Here is a 20,744-nt window from a genome sequence, read left to right as displayed (position 1 = left end):
TTTTCATTCTATGTAAGTATTGAATTTTTAAAACTCCTCCTTTTTCAGCAGTTGATAACTGGCATTGCTGTTTCAACTTGCCTTTTCTGGAGAGGGTCTGAAAGCCCAGGAGCCTGGTTACAATTAGCCAGAACTTTAGTTTGTTTGCCCAGAGATTTCACAAATCTAACAGATAGAAAAATCATTTCTCTCCTAAAATCCAGTTTGTTTTGAAGTAACACATTCCATTTTCACACGCAGACCAATAATATGTTTTCATAGTAATAATGGAGATAAGATGGGGCTGTGGATGAAATTTTCCACAGCTCAAATGCCCAAGCAAAGCAGAGACCTGATCTGCAGTCCAAGCCCATAGCCTGTATTTCTGGCACGGTGGAGGGTCTCATGTTAAAGCCCAGCCTAGATGGGTTTCATGCCATCAGATCCAGCCATGAGACACAGGCCTGGATTTTAGGAGAACATTGCCTGCACAGAACTTGTTTAGTGGGCATTGATTTAATTGTTTAGATCATCCCCCATCTAGTTTTTTTGGCTTTTTTTGTGCTTAATTCCCTTAATCTGCATTGCTGTTGTGAGGAGTACCATATCAAAATGGGAAGAATAAATAAGCAAAACATCTGAGCAATGAAGACCAGGCGTGTTACGCGCTTGAAGCGTTGGCTTATGACCGCACTTCTTAACTCCTCACAGTTTTTTTAAACCCCTCTCAACTCATGCCAAATCATTCATAACCACTTGCACTACTGCAAATGTGGCCTGAGCAACACCAAGCACAGCAGACAAAATACCTCCTCCCTCGCTTAACACGGTGCCTGACTACAGCCCACGCTGAGCTGTAGCATTTGCCAGTCTCACAACAGCTCAGGGGTGCTGATTCACACACGGTGTCGTTCAGTGCACCACCCGTCGCTCCCCTGGGGGAGTCCTCTATGCCAGCGAGCCCGCAGGCTGCCTTGGCTCTTGTCAGCTTGTACCAAAACAAACCAGGATAAATGCGTCTGTACATGCCATTACTCCGGTAAAATATTTCCACTTTAGTCCAAGATCTTGTGTGAGAACACAGGATACAAGGAGAGGGAAAAACAACTTTTTTCCTTGAAACTAAGAGGGGTAAAAAAAAAAAAAAAAAAGGAGGAAGCACTTTATCTGGATGAAGTCTAAATCTTTTTTCCAGTGGATTTCTTGTATGCGTAGTAACAAGGGTTATCTGATGAAGAAAATTGTGGGGGTAAACAACAATAAGAAAGCTAAGTAGTTTATTGCATTGAGAAACCCATCACAGGGAGGAATTGGAGGTAGAAACACCACAGAGTAGAACCCAAGGAAAATATGTAGCACCGTCCTCTGACATATTCATCAAAATGGGAAAAGTACCAGGATATGTGAGAAAGTGTTGTGACCTCTGACTTGGCATTGTGTAATCTTCCTTCAGAAATAACATTGCAATGTCCTTTTGTTATGCTTCATATCGTATGTGACAGTGTCCAAAGGGAAACAGCAGGTGTTTGTGTGAATCCAGAACTTGCAAGTAATTTCTAGGAACCACAGTGAGATCACATGCACCTCTAAGAACCAATTTTAGAAAGAGATTTGTGTGCACAAAGGCCCTTTGTGTTGGGATTCCCTTTACTATTACTTATCTTGCCAGCACAATTACTTTAAAAGTAGTTTTTACAAGTATTTCTTTCTAGATACTGTATTTAAAGAAATGGAAATGCAGGTAGGCAGGATTGTGTGGCAGCCCACAAAATCCTCTGGCCAAAGGATGTCAGGTTTATGTGCTCCTTCTATGCTTGAATGTAGAAATAGTAGCTAGAGGCACCTGTCTTTCAAGCTTCAACTACCAGGGGCAGTTTTTTCTACAATTAGTGAAAGATCCGACATATGTAGCTAAGCCTCACATGTAAAGCAGGGGCTCTGACCTGGCTGCTGCCACTTGCTTGGAATACCTTGACTGGATGTTCTGAGGAGTAACTCCAGCTTGGTGCCCAGGTGCAGTCCAAACAAGAAAACTGAGCATAGATCAGGAAACGAGAGTAAGGATTGGAAAGCAGGGCAAGTTGGAGCACTGCTCCCTAAATCTGAGTTTCAATTGCACCTTGAATTGTGCATGTGCAGCTCATTTCCCTCACCTCAGAAGGTTTAGAAGTATTGCATAAAAGTTGGTGAAGGGTAACAAGGATCGTCAGAGATTTGGACCCTGGTCATAGAGTGACTGGGTAAACCTGGACTTTTCAGCCTGGAAAAGTAAGCAGTGACTGAGAATGCTATGCATGAAGTGGAGAAAACTCAGAGTGCTCTGGAGAGAGCACACAGGAGCAAAGTGTTTGTCACTCCATGCATGAGCAATGGGATACCAGATCCAACCTTGTAAACTGAGTTGCAGCGAAAACAAGGAATCACAGAAACACAGAATATTCTGAGTTGGGAGGGACCTACAAGGATCGACAGTGGGTGGGGAGCTGTAGTGGATCTGTGAGAATCCTTTTCGAAGATTATTGTGGATGAGCTGCCGGGGGAGCTAGACGAGTACTGGAAAGAGAGACCTCCTGAAGAAACAGCACCGAGCTGAGGAAATCCAAGGAAATCCAAAGTTTTCGGCTGTGCTGGAAATACGATCTGGGAGACTGCTCAGGGGAGGCACTGTGCGTGTGTGTCCCGCTCCTGCCCATCTCTAAGCATCCTCTTCCGACCGCTACCAGCAGAATGATGCAGGGCCGGCGGGGCAGCGGCCAGTCGCACACCAGTTCAGGTCAAGCCTGCCACTAGGACCTCCGACACCTGCCCGCCGGTGGCACCCATCCCCTGCCTTCCCGAGGGCCGGCTCCAGGCGGGCCGGGACCGCGCTCCGCCTCCTCCGGCGGCACCGGCGCTGCGGCGCGGGCGGGGCGGGGGAGCGGCGCTTCCCGGCGCTCCGCCTGCCGCCGGGAGATTCCCGTGGGGAGCCGAGCCGAGACGTGCTGTACCGTGCTGTGCTGTGGGCCATGAGTGCGTGAGAGCGATAGCGCAGCGTCTGGGAACGGGAGCGCCTGCGGCCGCTTCCAGGTACAGTTCGTGAGTCTGCGGTACCCGAACGTGAGTCTTGTCCGTCCATCCCTCCATCCGTCTGTCCTCTTGCCAGCCCCGGCAGGATGGTCTCTTTTCTCCCGAGGTTTAATCTCCTTCCTGGCTACCCAGTTCTGTACACTCCGGGCTGCTCTTTTCTGAGGGATCAGCATATTGGGGAGGGGAGAGAGACTTCTACTCAGCGGAAAAAGCAGTCGGCGGTGCAGTGTTTGGGTCCTTCTCCCTGTCCTCTTCCCTGTAGTAAGATGGAACAGGGTCCTAAAACTACGCGATTTGATCTTTCTGTGGCTGTAATCCTTGGAGAAGCTTTCCCGGTTTTTCCTTAAGATCGTCAGTTCAACTGATGGCTGGTTTTCCTGGATGCGAAGGATGAAAAAGCACTAATTTACCAGATTGTGTTGTAAGGATGCGTTAAATGGGTGTGTGGGCAGGATGCGTGTGTGTGTGTTTGTGTGTGTGTGTGGTGTCACCTAAGGGTGTTAATGGGTTTGTCTTTTGCTGGGCATCTGCTGCGTGTGACTGTGGTAAAACTTCAGGTTCCTGTGCTGTGTGAGGTGGCAGCAGTTCAGGGGTAGAAGGAGAGTCGCGGATGTTAAATGACCCAAGACCAATGTGTTGCTTGTCAGCTACATCTCCTATGTTGTGCTTAGTGCGGACTGTAAACTAAGGCAGCCCTAACAACCAGTGCCTCCCTGTCTGCCTGTGCGTTAAGCTAAATATAGCACTGAGGGATGAGGAACTCTTTCAGCGGAGTTCCCCTGAATAGAGCGGAGGAGGGCTGACTCCTCTCAAAGGGCAAGAATGGCCTGAAAAAATCAAAAGAGCCAGGAACAAAGAAGCACTCTGTACCTCAGGCGGCTATCCGTCTAAGCGAGGAATGTTGAGGGGGTTGCTTTCGGTGAGATTACAGCCATGGTGGGCTGAGATAACATGCCATCTGTGGGAAGTTGGGACTCGGGCAGGCAGGACTGGGTCTCTAGGTTGTCTCTGTATTTTGAAAGCTGACAATAGCTTTTTGAGGTATGGGTTCCCCACGCTTATCTTACAGCTTCCAAATGAGATGCCTTTGAGAGAAGCTGGTAATCAGCTGAAAATCAAAGCTGAATGTACTCAAGACAAGTAGCTAACTGGTGAGATGTGCTGGAGAGAACTAATAGGTAAGACCCAGCACTGATTTTGGATAACGATATGGGAATATCACTCCTTTAAACAGGCAGAACCGAAACAGGACATTGTAGGTTTTGTTAAATCTTTGTAAAAAGAAGTACTGGTTTAGCGAGGGTTTCGCTCACAGTGGTGCCACACATAGAGTAAACTGCTTTTTTTGTATGGTACAGTGAATCCCCACTGGTTTACATTCTTCATGGTTTCTTTCTGCAGAGATTTTTGGGGACAGCACACTGTGTTGATACCTGTGCTCCAGTTGTATGAGTTATCTAAACAGTCCTTTGGGAATGCAGAGTCACTGTACCTGTTCATGGTCTGCAGGGTAAGCTGTTGTCACACCGTGTCAGAAATGACAGGCACAATTCAACACTGGAGCATTATCGGTGAAGGAATAAGAACTGAAAAAGCTGACAACATGGAACTTTATTTTTGTAACTCAGTATAGTTAAAAAGTGAGTTTTCCTTGGGGTGAAGACAGGAAGGAGCTATGTGTGGATCTTATTGCCAGTTTGTGCTACATCACTGTAAGGGTCTGGTGTTATGACACGTACTCGAGCTGGGTGGAACAGGATGCCTGCATTTCAATGGAGGAGGCAGAATTTGTGATTGCACATACTTAAACATTTTTTCCAAAATGTTAGTAGATATACAGGGGTATATGCAAGCACTGACAAGTGCCCTTTGCTTGGCATGAGTCTGAGGGACTGAGCCACATTGTTCAACAAACACTTTGCTAGAAAATGAGCTTGTAAACAAAAGTTCCAGAGAGCATTTTGCAGCTGCAGCAAGGACAATACAAAATATACAAACAGGAGGCAAAGACTAGCTGAAAGCTGTTGCTAATTTCTCCTCTATTCTAGCTGCTGTAAGAAGTACTATTAAAAAAACTAAATCACTACAGTGAGGAACATGAATGGATGGTATTTAGTATGACTGTATTTTTAACTGGAAAATGTGCAGGATCGTTGCAACAGTCCAGCTCACTCTTCCTAGGCGGTTCTAGAATAGCACTGCATGACTCAGATCCATGCATTCTGACTGTTTTGGTTTCAATTCGTTAAAATGCATCTTCTCCCCAGAGTAAAATGTTCCCCAGGTCACCTGCTCCTCCCATGGGGCCAGGTACTCTGCTTGTGTCTTGTCACATCTGGAAAATGGGGCAGAAATACCAGTAAACATGCCAGTAGAGAGATGAGCCTGGGAGCTGAGAGTCTGCATCAGCCAGCACAGTGAAACATTCAGATTCACGAGGAATAAGACAGAGGATAAATATGCTTGAGTCAGACTGGGGAGTGGGGTGTTCTCTGAGATAATTGCTCTCATTGATACAAAGGCCAGGTGCTTTCTGCATGAGTGTAGTGTGCTGAACTGACAGTACTTGTCCGTCAGGACTGCGAGTTGATCCTCCCTTAAACATCCTGCAGGGATTCAGACACTATTAGGCCATGTTTGTAACGATCTTTTCACAACCCAAACTGGTGTACATTTGCTCAATAGCATACCTACTGCGTGTTGACTTAATAGGTGTAATTGTTTCGGGACAAGGAACCTTTGACCGTGGATTGCAGAGCCCAAGGGTCCACCCTCAGTCGAACATGGGAACTGCTGGGTATTAAAGGTTGACACAAAGCAGCAGATGCAGCATGTGACTGGAGGAGATTTCTGCTATGGCCTGCCTAGACTAGGGAAAAAGCCCCTTTCAGTCATTTTGGCTATGAGTTTCTTTGATTTCCCAAGGAGTCAGTCAAGCTGATCGGAGACAACTGTTTTATGAGTCCTCTGTACCTCAGACCCAGCTCTGGTCTAGAAACCTGATGGATACTCACTGACTGATACTCAGCCTAGATATAAATGGCTGTGAGCCAAGTATAACTGATGCAGATACAGAGTATACTGATGTATTTCCTTTCTTAACTGCCAGAGTGGGACCATCCAGTTTTATCTTCAACCTAAACAGTGGAAAGTGTATTTTTTTGTTGTGGTGCGTTTTTAAATGCAGTAACTCTACTGCAGAAAATGTAAATATACTGCTTTCAAACTGCTGTATGTTTAAATGTCAGTAAAAATTCTGTACTGTTTATGTAAACATAAAGTCTCAGCAAATAGAATAACAAAAATTATGTGAATTTTTTGCCCTTAAAACCAGCATTTTTTCTGCATCATCTAAGTAGAAAAGAGACATTTGGCAATGAGGTTGTAGGTAGAACCAATTAAATTAAATTCTGTTAGTTAACACTACTGCAGCTTGCTGTTGTAAATTATAACTTGGCTGCCTGTTATGATTTTAAAAGGGAACGGTGCTTTCTTCTGAAACATATGGTAGGTTTCACCAAAAGGCCAAGCATGGGTGTCTGCAAAGAGCAACAGTTTTGGGATTCAGAAGGTGTCTTGCTTTGATGGGGTTGAAGAAGGAACTGTATCAAGAAAGCTTCATGCTTAAGGCTATTACTGTGCTTCTGGCATTAATATAATGTGATACACCTTCTGTACCCCCTTTGAAAAAAGATCTTGGTACTTAATGAAAGGAAACAACCCCACACTTATCCCTCTTTGTACTGTCAAACAGAGGAATGGGGTAATGAGAAACTGAGTGACTTGACTAAAGCACCGTGAGGAGCTTGTAGCAGAGTCAGAAGCAGATCCAAACTACCAGCTGCCAGGTGTAAGCACTGAAATAATGCTTTCTCTGCTGACTGTGAATGGATATGTGAGGAGTTCTTGATGAAGCTGGTTATCACTCTGAGATGGTTCAGATCCACACTTAGCTACTGACCATGCAGATAGAGAAGGTGTATCTTTTGGCCTTGATCTCCTGAGGCGGATTAGGATTACAGAGATTCACACATTCGTGTCACAGAAAATGGATCATATTCCCCAAGGTTAGTGAAAGTCTAATACCACAATGAATTCAGTGATACTCCTGTGATGATGGTGTTGAGGAAACTGCTCCCGTTTCTGTTGACAACATCAAATCTCTGTTTCTTTGGTTTGAAGTACTCAGGAAGCACAAAACATGCTTCAGAAATGATGCAGAGTACAGAACTCAGTAGATACAGAGCTACAGAGCTCATGTCAGAGTTCTGATTCACCAGTGGGGATAGCATAGCATGGGTGTCATCACAGGTCTCATCTGTCCACCTCACCTCACGCCCCATTCCTGGACATCTAAGCCACCCTGGGTCAGCTGCTGAATCACTCGATTTACAGTGTGATGTTTTGAAGTAAGTCTTCACTGATGTTCACTTGCCTTGTAACTCCTGACCTCAAAACTGCAGCAATTCATCAGCTGATGGATGAGCAGGATCTCAGTAGCGTGGGAGGCTGGGATGGTGACCTCCTCGAGTCTGTAGAGCTCTGCACCTTGCTGCTGGATGGAAGCCCTGACAAACCAGTCTGCACATGAGTCTGGCTGAGTAGAGAGGTGGGATTTTAGTCTTTTATGATTGTAATATTTAAGAACCCTCTGTTCCCAAAAGAGCAAATGGCAAAACTGTTCTCTACTGCATTGGGAGCAATGAGGAAAATGCTGTGTGCTTCTGAAATCCCCACACTGCCTCAGTAAGTTAAAGAAGTGTAAGGCTTTAGTAGCATTCTTGTGGTTTTTTTGCATTTAATATACTTGTACTCTTATGTTAAAGCTCTCAATTTTGCCATCAGCAGTTGTGGCCAGTTCCTTAACACTTTGTGCTGACCAGCCAGTAGATTTTCTGCCTTTCCTGATGGTATTTGATTTTGAACAAAATTTAACACACAGACTGAGGAGATCATATTCAGCTTGTGCATTAGTTTGATTTTAAACAAAGTGCTTGGAGGACATTTATGAATTTTTCTAAAGAAAATAGATCTTGGGATGAGGAGAAAAAATTGTTTCTTAATACAATCTCACTATTGATTGTCTATCAAAACTTCCTTGCTTTCAGTCCAGCTGTTTGCTCAAAAGTTGAGTAGAAATGAGTAGCTCTATATGTTATCTGTTGTTTAAGTTGGGTGATGCTTCATTGCATCCTTTGTCTGGCCTGAGACTTTTGTGCATCTTTTTCCATTTCATTCGTTCTGTAAATCTCTCACGTTTTGCAGGAGTCACTATGGAACATGCAATGGACTGAACTTTTCTAGATTCTCTTCTGCCCTCTGACATATAATTACTGCTGTGCTACTCCATCATGTCACTTAAAATAGATACTTATCCTATATGTTTTGTGTTTTGAACTTCTCTTCTGAAACCAGGGGTAAAAAAGATATGGAATTATCAAAAAGATGTGCAAGGCTAAAAAAAAGCCCACACTTATAGGAGAACAGGAGAATTTGAATTCAAATGCTAAAAGCATGCCATCCAGATGAAGAAATTATCCATAAAATTAAAAATAACTTATAAATGAACTTAATAAAAAGATTAATCAGTCAGTGATGAAGCACACTTCATGTAGTGTCTTTTTAAATAATTGTGGCCTCCTCAGTTTTAACCTACAGATAGAAATCTCAGCTGTGTTGAGATTGTGGTAAGAGACAAGTGCATTGCAAAAGTATTTATATGTGTGGTCTTCGTTTCGTGCTCTGTGTTTCAAGTCTGCTGCTTTTGTGTGTCCAGTAACACAGACAAATTGCTTCATGTGTTTTGGCTGGGAGGAATATATGTCCCGTCCTCTCCCTGGACTGGGTAATTTTCCTGCATTTGGGATTTTTACCATGATGTAGTTTGCCTGCAAGTGCTTGTCTGGCACTGCAGCAGTGCTGTAGCACATCCACCCTCAACATCATTACGCTCACATCGCTCTTCCTGCCCCACGGAAGAAGAGCGTGGGGAAAGGGTAGAAGGGGTGTTGGTTCTTGGTGCTTCAGCAGGAGACATGGATTTACAGCACATCAGCAACAATGAGGGACTTGTTTACGTTTCCTTCCCTTTTTCTACTCTTGCAGAGTTTGAGAAATTCAAGACGTTCTTAAATCCCCACACACTTTTCCTAATGCTCCCAAGCACACACAGGAATATATTCATACCCATCACACTTTTGCAGTTCAGTATCCAAGGACTTTAATTTCAAGTCATTCGGGATTCACTTAATTATAGTGCCAAAGTTCTCATACGTGAGTGATCAGTCAGCAGTGCTGCATCTGACCTTCCCACATCATCAGATGGATCTATTTATAGATCCAAGAAAGATGCACATTCAGGAGGAAAATACTTCTAATTGAAATTCAGTTCCTGGTTTATTCTTTGCCTACTGGGGTTTTTCTTATTTGTTTGCAGCTTATTGTTGCCATGGTAATTTTTTTAAAACTTTAGAAAATTGTTCATTCTCTGCTGTTTTAGTGGAAATGAAAAAGTACTTTAAGGCTCAGTCAGGTTTCTTGTGTCTGCCTCAGGTCTTCTCTTGCCCTACCAGCAACTGTGCAAGACGTATTTCTACTGTTATGTCACTGTCCAGCAGTATCCCCTGTGGATAGTTTGCTCTGAGGTGGATTCCTTCTGAGTTGTCCTTAATCTTGCTCTTGATTTCAGACAGGAAAAAGCCAATATCACTCCTCTTTTCACCTCCTATGTGAGTATGAAATAATATTTTTTACTCTGCCTCTTACAAGATACAATTAAGAAGTAGTATTTCTAGGAAGGAATTATAAATCAAAGTTGGTCTGAAGTCACTCTCAGAGAATTGTATGGGAAGTGCTTCATGAAGAATGGGAGCAGGAAGACTTGAGCTGGCACATGAAACACTGATCTGGGGAGTTTTTCAGGTTTCTTGCCTTCTCAATAGCTTGGGCTGTAGAATTTCACTTTACCTTTCAGTGGGAAAAACAAAAGCTTTGTAAGCAAAGCACACACACAGCTGTATGGAATGGGACCAGTGGCCTCTGTGTCTGGTGTGCTTTTGTTTTGGGTAGCCTGGGTGGATGCCAAAGCAGTGCAAAGGTATTCCAGCTGCTCCAGGCAGCGAGTCAGCTTTATCAAGGACCTGGCTCATATACCTCTGCACAAACACAGGTGGTATGGGGAACAAAGAAGAGGAATTAGAGACGTACACGTGCCTGTATGGATGTGATATCACTGGCATCACAGAGATGTGGTGGGATGGCTGCTATGGCTGGAGTATTGGAATGGAAGGTTATAGGCTTTTTAGGAAAGAGGATAGGGAGGCAAGGAGGGGGGGGTAGCCCTCTATATCGGTGACGAGCCAGAGTATATGGAAATCTGCCTGGGAATGGATGAAGAGCCAACTGAGAGCTTTTTGGTCAAGATTAAAGGGAAGGCAGAGACAGGGGATGTTATAGTGGGTGTCTGCTACTGTCCACCCAATCAGGAGGAGGATGTGGATGAAGCCCTCTATAGGCCTCACAGTCACAAACCCTGGTCTTAATGGGGGTCTTCAACCTCCCCGTTATCTCTTGGAGGGACAACACAGCAGGGCACAAGTAATCCCAGAGGTTCCTGGAATGTGTTGATGACAACTTCCTTGTACAAGTGATAAAGGAGGCAACAAGGGGAGGTGCAATGCTGGATTTTGTGCTCACTGACAGGGAGGATCTGGTGGGGGATGTGATGCTCCAAGGCAGCCTTCCCAGGGTCTGCAAAAAGGGAAATATAACCCCGATTTTTAAAAAGGGGAAAGTGGAAGACCCAGGGAACTGCACAGCCATCAGTCTCACCTCTGTGCCAGGCAGGATCATGGAGCACATTCTCCTGAGAACTGTACTAAGGCACACAGAAAACGAAGAGGTGATTGGTGACAACCAACATGGCTTTGCTAAGGGCACATCATGCCTGACAAATCTGGTGGCTTTCTATGACAGAGCTATGGCATTGGAGTGCAAGATCCTGTACCTGGGTCAGGACAATCCCAGGCACACCTACAGGTTGAGTGGAGAAGTGGTTGAGGGCATCCCTGCAGAGAAAGACTACTCTGCTCTTGTGAGACTTCAGCTGGAATACTGTGTACAGTTCTGGTGTCCCCAGCATAAGAAGGGCATGGAACTGTTGGAGCAAGTCCAGAGGAGGCCATGAAGTTGATAAGAGGACTAAAGCACCTCCCCTACAAAGACAGGCTGAGAAAAGTGGGGCTGTTCAACCTGAAGAAGAGAAGGTTGCGTGGAGACCTCTCAGCAACCTTTCGGCATCTGAAAGGGCCTACAAGGAAACTGGAGAGGGACTCTTCATCAGGAACTGTAGTGATAGGACAAGGAGTAATGGGTTCAAACTGAAAGAAGGGAAATTTAGGTTAGATATATGGGATAAATTCTTTATTGTGAGGATGGGGAGGCACTGGAACAGGTTTCCCAGAGAAGTTGTGGATGCCTCATCCTGGACAGCGTTCATGTCCACATTGGATGGGGCACTGAGCAAACTGGTCTAGTGGAAGGTCTCCCTGCCTGTGGCAGTGGGGTGGGAACTAGATGAACTTTAAGGTCCCTTCCAACCCAAACGATTCTATGATTCTGTGATCGCCTAAAATTCTCCACACTTTTCAGAAACACTTAAGAGAAAGCTGGATGTTGCTGGCAAGCACCTATTCCTTATTTCCTTTCTATGTATTAAAGCTGAGGTTTATTCTGACTTGCTCAGACTCTCCCAGGTTGGTGCAAGCTGATAGTATTAGTAGTCCTTTCCCCATCCGAATTTTTTTTTCCATACCTCAATTTTATGATGCCATCCATAAAAACAATGGTAGATGATAATCATCTGCTAAATGTGGGTAGCGGTTTCTGACTGTATAGGGAAGCAACTCTGAGGGGATTTAATTGCCTTGGGACTTATAAAAAATTCAGGCACCATTCTTCTGGTTGAGGATATAGTGTGGGAGATGACTGTACATAACAAAGGAGCTGAAAATATTTGGCAGTGGCTTTAAAAGCACCTTTTGTGTCTACTACTGAACTCGTCAGTGGGTACATCTATAAAGGCTACAAGCTGTTCACATTGTTGGTTTTGTTTTATACATCTGATGTGCAGCCTGAGCTCTTTAATATAAATGAAGACAAACCAATGCAACCTTCCACTGTTTATAGTAGAAAACAGATATTTTTTTTTTTCTGTTGCTAAACATGGAGGTTTAGACAAGCACTTGGCAACCTGGAAGCTACGTCTGATTCCTTTAGTTTTACCAAACTGGAACTCGGCTCCTGCAGGAAATGGGAGGGTTTTGAGCACATCATCTTTGGCTCTGACTTTCGATTTACACCGTTGTTAGTGGGCAGGTTGAGACTTCTTTCTTATCAAAGGCTGCTCAGAGTCAGAATTTGGACCTTAATGCCAAGGTCTCACATTCTCCATAATGATACTAACTGCAGAAAAAATGTTGTAGTCCTCTTTCCAGTGCAGAGAATTACCAACTTTTCTCTGTCACAGGAGTACATCACTGGTAAAGCCAGGAAATTATTTCATTGTTTTTTCCTTCAAGTTAGTTCTTTGCACACAGAAAAAAAAAAAAAAAAAAAGAAAAGAAAGGAGAAATAAATGGGTTTCCATGTGATTACTAGCTAAATGTTTCCAAAGCCCAGTTAAAAAGTTTCAGTTCTTATCTCTTGGGATGTTTTTCGCTAGAGTCATATTTCCTGACTTTTTGTCTAATTCCTGCTTGACACATGCTGTATTGCTGTTTTTCAGCAATATTTTTAGGTCCGAAGATACTTCTGCTCCAAATGCCACGTTTTTGTGGACCATTCTCTGCTCTGCTACCAAATTTCAGTTCCACTCAAGTTAGTCTGAAGGCAGGGTTTGGGTGAAGCTTTAGCTAAAGAAGCTTCTAATTAGAACTAAGCATGCTGCTTTGTGTCTCAACCTCCATACAAAATACAGCAGAAGAGTCAAGGTCAAGGTGGTAGAGGAGTCATGCTGGAAAAGCACATGTGTTGTATGAATCATCCCGTTGGCTATGCTATATTTATCTCTGTCACACTTTGATATCATCCCTTTTCATCATGTGGAAAACGTGTCCCGTCCTGTTCACTTAGAAGTGAAATCCAGTGTCTGAAAGCAGAGCACACACAACATCTCTTAGCTACTACAGCTTGGTGCCTCACTGAAGCAGAACTGAGCCCTCTCTATCAAGCAGCTTGCAGAAATAGCAAACAAATGAGCTAATATGTACCTTTTGGCAATTTTATTTTATTGTTATGAATCAGTACATCTGTTAATGACCTGATGATTTTTTCTTTCCTCTTGGTGAGGCACTAGGAGGCTGTGTCTCCAATTTATTTTTGTCTGAAGAAGGATCCACGTGGTTCTGGGACTAATAGTTATGCAGAGAGTTAGGGGCTGCAAACTTCAGAAAGGTCTCATTTCGTTTGGGAGTTAGTTATTAGAATTTAAGCACCACTTGATGACCTTCAAAAAAGTCTTATATTTTATTGGGCAGTAATATATAGTGTGTATATGTAAAATATGTCAGAGAAAAGCCCTTTGGGGATTCACAGCTGCTTCAGTTCTTCTCGTAGGAGAAGTTAGTGATATGGTGGAACTGGAGGTTTTTCCAATGGATTAAGACACTCCCTGTCTGGTTTGGGTGGTGAGGGTTGTATGAAATCACAACTAATTACTGGCTAGGCTGGCTAAATGCCCTGAAGATTCTAGTCTCACCCTGAATTAGGCTGTTTTGGTTAATACGAGATCTGGATTGAAACCAGTGTCCTTGGGTTTTTTATAGTGACAATATTTGTTTCAAGATGTTTTGCAGATGCAAACCAGCCTTTTCTCACTTTCCCTGTGGAGTATTACCTTGAAATCAGACTGCTACAAATGTTTGGTGGATGGCAGTGTTAACACTGTTCACTACCACTTGCATTTTGACTGAATAAACTTCACTACAATAGCTGAAAAGAATCATGATTTTTGGTGCAAAACAGGACATCTTTCAGTGCTTGTGGGCTGAAAAGTAGTTTGTTCAAGTCTGTGGCCTTACATACACAGTATGAAAACCTAGGAAATGCTACAGAAGGTGCCTGTCAGCTCCTCAGTAATTTTTGTTTCTTAAACTGTGTTAACCTTGAAAAGAACCTGAAAGTTCAGGAGTCTTTATGCATCAGAATGCTTTATTGTTGCAGAGCATGACTGTGGTTGGGTTGCACCTCACCTGCACCTCACCTCTCTTTTACAGAAACCCTGCTTTGGTCAGTCCTGCACTTCCTGCTCTCATACTGTGGCACGTGTATTTACTTTATTCTTCTCTTCTCCCAGTTCATTGGTCTGAATGGAATTGAATCACTGGTTGAACAGCTGCACTGTGTTTAATGTCACTTTTCAGACATGTGGACTCCTTACTCTTTCCACTTTGATGCAGATATCTTTTGGCGCCTCGGAAGGTGGGACTAGCACAGGTCATGTAGGCCAGGAGGCTCTCTTCACTGTCTTTCTCTGTTTTTGCAACCATTTTTGGCTTTCTTTTACTGTTTACTTACTGAACCACTCAGTCTTATGCTAGTTTGAATGTCTCCATTGTCCAGACGTGCTGCCAGCAGCAGCAAGTCTGTGGCTCTCTGTGTGGTGCTTCAGGTCCTTGCTAAGGAATCTAGCTAATAACTTATTAGCTTCTCATCTTCTGTGGGCTCACTATGAAAAGTGCTTTATTGTGAATCGTGGAGCACACAGATGGCAGCACACTATTTATCTCCAGGCTGTCACATCACTAGTTGTTCTCAAAATGGAGTGCCTTCACAGACTGGTGTCTGCTGAGGTCTGGGGCTTTAAAAGAGCCTTTTGCCGAATAGGATTTGATACAATGGAGAGAAAAGGAACAGCATCTGCACTTACAATGATGGCTCAGGGGCATTAATGCTTTTCTCATGCACATGCACATGCTCTGTCAACACAGAGCACAGCAGCCTGTGGATATTGTCTTCTCAGTTTGACCTCCTTTGGACCGCAGTTGTGGGGAGGATGGGAGGCGATGTGCAGTACTTTTTTGCAGTTTATCTGTCCACTCCCTGAATGCCCATTAGCACCCACAGCCCAGGAACTGCTGTAGTAGAGTTAAAAACAGCACATATTTGGGGTTAAAACCGGGCGTGAACTTAACTCACTGCAGAGGCTATAAAACCTGCGTTCCTTCAACTGACAAGAACTGCTACTCCCAGAAGGCAGGGGAGAGGGAAGGAGAAGGAAGGAGTTTTTAACTCAACACTCAAGTAATCAGAGGGATTTTATCTCTTGGCCTTTTCACATACTGCATCACTAAAAGAGATCTTGGGTGGTCATAAGTCCCATTGCTGCCCACCCACTACTCTGGATGACTGAACAGCCTGTAGCACTGACTGATCTTTTCCTTGGTAAGACATTTTTGTTCCACAGGCACTGAGATGCAGACCAATGAGTAATTGCTTTATTTTTCCTTAAGCTGGAAAACATAGGGCTGGATTTTTCACATTTTCACAGAATTTGGGGAGAAGATTTAGCAGATCTCTGAGTCTGCTCTTGGCTTTTATATCATTGGTGAACGTGGACAACATTGGTAAGCAACCTATAGACAGGCATATTTTTCCAAATGTCTGTAGAGCCACTCAGAGAGTAGGTGGAGCAGATGTGCTGAAGCGTCAGGCTTAGCCTGGGTCACACTTGTCACAGTGTAATTGGAAAAACCCAGCAGTGATTTACCAGGGTGGAGTTGGGAAATGGGAGTTTTTGATTGCAATTACAAGGCTGTCATGTTGCATAAGGAGGCTCTCCTCTCACATAACCTCTGTGGGGCTTCACTTCAGTCTTTCTCCCTCTGCACTGGCTGGGGGTGTGTCAGCCTGTGACATGCTTCCCCATCAGACGGGTGCTCTTAGGTAGTAGCTATTTCCGTGATTTGCCCAGAGTTGTTGGTGAACATTATGCCAAAAGCTTTATAGAAAGTCTGAGTTCCCACAACCTGTCAGGATTCTTGTGCGCTCCTTCTAACTCTTAACCCTGGTGCCTTACCTGTCATTCAATGAATAAACAACAAGTTGTAAAAGAAGTACCTGGCAATTGTGATAGGCCCTTTCCTGAGAAATGTGCACAGGCTTGAAAACAGTACAATCTTTACTACTGTGTGCAAGCAACCCACGGTGTGACACTGTGTTTCCTTCCTCTCGCAGTACTATCTCTGGAGAGCGGAAAGCCTCTTACATTGTACCTTCTGTGAATTATCCTTTATCTCTCCTGTGTGTCTCCTCAGGGAAAGATGCCACAGACACCTCCCTTTGCAGCTATGTTTGACAGCAGTGGCTACAACAGGAACCTGTATCAGTCAAAAGAGGACAACTGTGGAGGGCTCTGTTATCATGACAACAATCTCCTGTCTGGGTCTCTGGAAGCTCTGATCCAGCACTTAGTACCCAATGTCGATTACTACCCTGATGTAAGTCTATACACCCAGCTAACTATATGGCTTGGCCTGATGCGTCTCCTAAAGGGGAACTGTCACATGTGCAGGAAAAGCAGAATGTGTCACATCAAATTGCTAAGGAAGGGGTTCAAGTGACTGATCAGCAACAACAGGATAAACGTGTGCTTTATGTGAGTGTAGCATGCAATAACTCACCTCACCTAGCAAGTCTAATTCTTTATTACTCCTGTTATAAGGTGCACAACTCTGGTGAACCACTTATAATTTTTATTATTATAATTTATTGTATTTATATGTGTATATAAAAATTATACTATTTAGTATTATAATAATTTATATAATATAAGCCTAGACTGGCTTACTGTTTAATGGATTTTATGTACCATTGACCCTTAAAAATCTGTCAGGTAAGGTGAGGAGGAAGGCATGACCACCAGCATGACAGGATGAAAGTATTTATTCCAAAACCAAACAGTTTTTAATGCATATTTCCCATTGCTCATCTCAAATCCACATGTATCTTGAAATGGAGATGTTGAACTAGTACCACACTGTTTGGAATCAGCAGAGGCTGGATGTGAGAGTAGGATGTTTGTCATATGAGAATTTTTGGCCTGTCTAGACACATCTGTGCATTGAGATGTTTTATATAATTATTAGAAATGAAGATAAAAAACAATGATATCAAAAGGTGACAGGGAGGCAGTTAGTTATGTCCGAGGGATGATGAAACCGCACCTTTGCTTGTTGAAAGGCTCCTTCTGAAGACATAAGCCTGCTTATATTCAGCCTCTATCATAGATCTATTTATGTTTCCAAGACAGTGTCTTTTTTAACTTGGGTCAGAATAAACAGCAGTACAGGACTGTGCTTAAGCTAGTGCTTGTGCACTAATACTTAATGTAAACTTTAAACATGTAGCAATTTAGACACTGATTGGTCAAATATCATTTATTCCAAGTTCCTAGGTTCGGAACATTGTAGAATCTTTCTTGTGGGTGCCATAGATATTTAACTATGGCACCTGGAGATATTTAACTGGCAATCTGGAGAGTGGAATGGATATTTTGAATATCCGTCTCACAATGAGTTAGATGTATGACATATGGAAACTGAAGAAAAATAAAAAGAGCCTTTTCTTGTAACTTCAGAAAGAGTTACTAATTTTTATTATTTAAAATTAAGCTATGTGGTTCTCTCCACTTTCACCAAAGAGACAAGCAATGCCATGAGAAATGAGCAGTATTTGGGGATTCTTAAAGGAAGTACAAGCTCATGGTGTGCAGTTTACTGAGGTTAGACAGGCAAACACAGCATAGTAAAGATGGTGTGTATGTCAAAATTGAGTCAACTGAACAATCTTGTCAACTGGCACCTATTTTTGTTCTTTTTTGAAGAGTATTTACTTTCACTTGCAGTGTGGAAGCAGACAAGATTTCTCTGTTAGGATGTTCTAAGTACCTTGGACTTGCAGCATGAATGTTATTCCATCATCAGGCTAGAAAGAGTTATGTAACCTGGTAATGGCTTTCACAAAGGTTTACTGTAGAGCAAGAGAAGATGAGTTGAAATTTTATTCTGAGTAACTTCACCTAATGAGCTTGCAATAAGGCTGTGTGCAATAGGAGAGCTAACCTACCTCTGCCCTGCCTTGTTTTGGTTAAATCTTGCGTAACTTGGCTCAAGCACGAGTTTATAACACTGATTCTGGAGCAGTGCTAAGTGCTTACTTCTGTAGTAATTGCTTTTGGCACAGCCACATGCAGAACTTTCTTCTGCAGGTAGTAAAGTACTGGGAAAAGATCTGTTAGGAACACATTTTGGGAAAGTATCAAAATGCTGGTAATTTATCCCTTTCTCTGTCTTCCTCTTGTTTGCAGAGGACGTACATCTTCACCTTCCTTCTCAGTTCACGTCTGTTCATGCATCCATATGAGCTCATGGCCAAAGTCTGCCACCTGTGCATTGAGCAGCAGAGACTAAGTGAGCCTGGCCTGGACAAGGTAAGATCTCAGGGACTTCTGTCAGTGCCAGTCAAATGTCTCTACCCTGCCCAAAGCAAAATGTTCTTACTCAAGAGAGTCCTTGGCAGGATTAAACAGATTGAAAATATGACACAAGCAACTAGAATTTGTCCCTTTATTCACTGACATTCACGTGAAATTTCCACGCTCCTCAGCCTGAACTCCATGAAGACTGTTGCTTCTGCTGCACTGTTTGTTTTACCAATACATGAGCTAGAAACAAAAGTGCTTCCAGTTTATGAAGTATCCTGTACTGGCCCTGCAGTGGTTGCTTTTCTGTCAGGGTTCTGAATGTCTTGACATATAAATCCAAAATGTTGGAAAGATGAGTTAAGCACATCAATGGGAATTACACTGACATGTCTTGCATGCTTAAGCTATGCTTCTTGCTACACTTTTTGCAGAGTGGCTTAGATTGCTGGCCCCTTTGCAGGGGAATGCATGGGGTTTTGTGTGTCACCTCCACCCCAGCAGAACATTACACAAATGAAAAGAAGATACTTAAATAATTCATAGAATCATAGAATCATTAAGTTTGGAAAAGACCTCCAAGATCAGCAAGTCCAACCTTTGACTGAACACCACCTTGTCTGCTAAACCAGAGCACTAAGTGCTGCATCCAGTCATGTCTTGAACACGTCCAGGCATGGTGGAGTCACCATTTCCCTTGGTAGCCCCTTGCAATGCTTAGCCACCCTGTGAAGAAATTCTTCCTGATGTCCAACCTGAACCTCCCCTGGCACATCTTGAGGCCGTTTGCTCTCATCCTGTCACTCATTGCCTGGGAGAAGAGGCCAGCCTCCACATTGCTACAACCTCCTCTCAGGTAGTTGTAGAGAATGATAAGGTCTCACTTGAGCCTCCTTTTCTCCAAACTAAACAGCCCCAGCTCCCTCAGTTGCTCTTCATAGGACATATCCTCTAGACCCTTCACCAGCTCCATTGCCTTTCTCTGGACTTGCTCCAGCACCTCAATGTCTTTCTTGTAATGAGGTCCCAGAACTGGACACAGCACTCGAGGCGTGGCCTCACCAGTGCTGAGGAGAGGGGGATGATCACTGCCCTGGTCCTGCTGGCCAAACTGGTTTTGTTACAGGCCAGGATGCCCTTGGCCTTCTTGACCACCTGGGCACACGCTGGCTTGTGTTCAGCTGCTGTCGACCAGCACCCCCAGGTCCTTTTCTGCTGGGCTGCGAGTGCACTCAATCCCCTCATGCAGATTATCAATAAAGATACTAAACAGGACTGGGCACAGAACTGAGCCCTGGAGAACACCACTGGTGACCAGACACCAACCGGATGCGGCACATTCACCACCACTCTCTGAGCCCAGCCATCCAGCTAGTTTTTAACCCAGCAAAAAGTGCATCTGTTTAAGCCATGGGCTGCCAGCTTTTCCAGGAGAATACCGTGGGACAGTATAAAAGGCTTACTGAAGTCCAGATCAGCTACATCCACAGCCTTCCCCTCATCCACCAAGTGAGTCACCTGGTTGTAAAAGAAAGTCAGGTTGGTCAGACGGGACTTGCTTTTCCTAAACCCATGCTGGCTGGGCCTGTTTCCCAGGTTGTCTTGTATATGCCATGTGATCACACTCAGGATAATCTGTTCCATAACCTTCCCCAGCTCCAAGGCCAAGCTGACAAGCCTGTAGTTCCTCAGATCCTCCTTCTGACCCTTCTTGCAGATGGCAATCACCCTGGCCAGCCTCCAGTCGTCTGGGACCTCCCTGGTGAATCAGGACTGATAATAAATGATGGAGAGTGGCTTGGTGAGCTCTTCCACCAGCTCCCTCAGTACCCTTGGATGAATCCCATCCAGTCCCATAGATTTGTGAGCATCTAAGTGGCACAGCAGGTCACTCCTTCCTCCTGGATTGCAGGGGGTCTATTCTGCTCCCTCTCTCTCTCTACCACCTCAGGAGGTGGCTGTGGCTGCCCTGGGGATAACCAGTATTTCTGTTGAAGACCGAGGCAAAGAAGGCATCAAGTACCTCAACCTTTTCCTCATCCTTGGTGACAATGTTCCCTTCTGCATCCAATAAAGGATGGAGATTTTCCTTGGCCCTCCTTTTGTTGTTAATGTATTCATAAAAACACTTTTTATTATCTTTCACAGCAATGGCCAGATTGAGTTCTAGCTGAGCTTTCACCTTTCTAATTTTTTTTCTACATGACTTGACGACATCCTT

At 43.9% G+C, this 20,744-nt stretch overlaps 1 protein-coding gene across 1 annotated transcript in view; it reads left to right on the top strand.

Moving 5' to 3' along the window:
* Positions 1–2,873: 2,873 nt before the first annotated feature.
* RASGEF1B (RasGEF domain family member 1B) overlaps positions 2,874–20,744 on the top strand; it is a 33,289-nt gene continuing 15,418 nt past the window's right edge. The window contains exons 1-3 of the mRNA XM_027738545.2: positions 2,874–3,045; positions 16,359–16,541; positions 18,410–18,532. Coding sequence (XP_027594346.1) covers positions 16,365–16,541; positions 18,410–18,532 — 300 coding nt within the window. The 5' untranslated portion in view covers positions 2,874–3,045; positions 16,359–16,364. The remainder of the gene's footprint in view (positions 3,046–16,358; positions 16,542–18,409; positions 18,533–20,744) is intronic.

This window comes from Pipra filicauda, unplaced genomic scaffold, assembly GCF_003945595.2.
Source record: "Pipra filicauda isolate LSUMZ 115617 unplaced genomic scaffold, ASM394559v2 scaffold8_size5757611_pilon, whole genome shotgun sequence".
NCBI classification, from domain to species: Eukaryota; Metazoa; Chordata; class Aves; order Passeriformes; family Pipridae; genus Pipra; species Pipra filicauda.
This window is presented reverse-complemented; position numbering and strand designations above follow the sequence as displayed.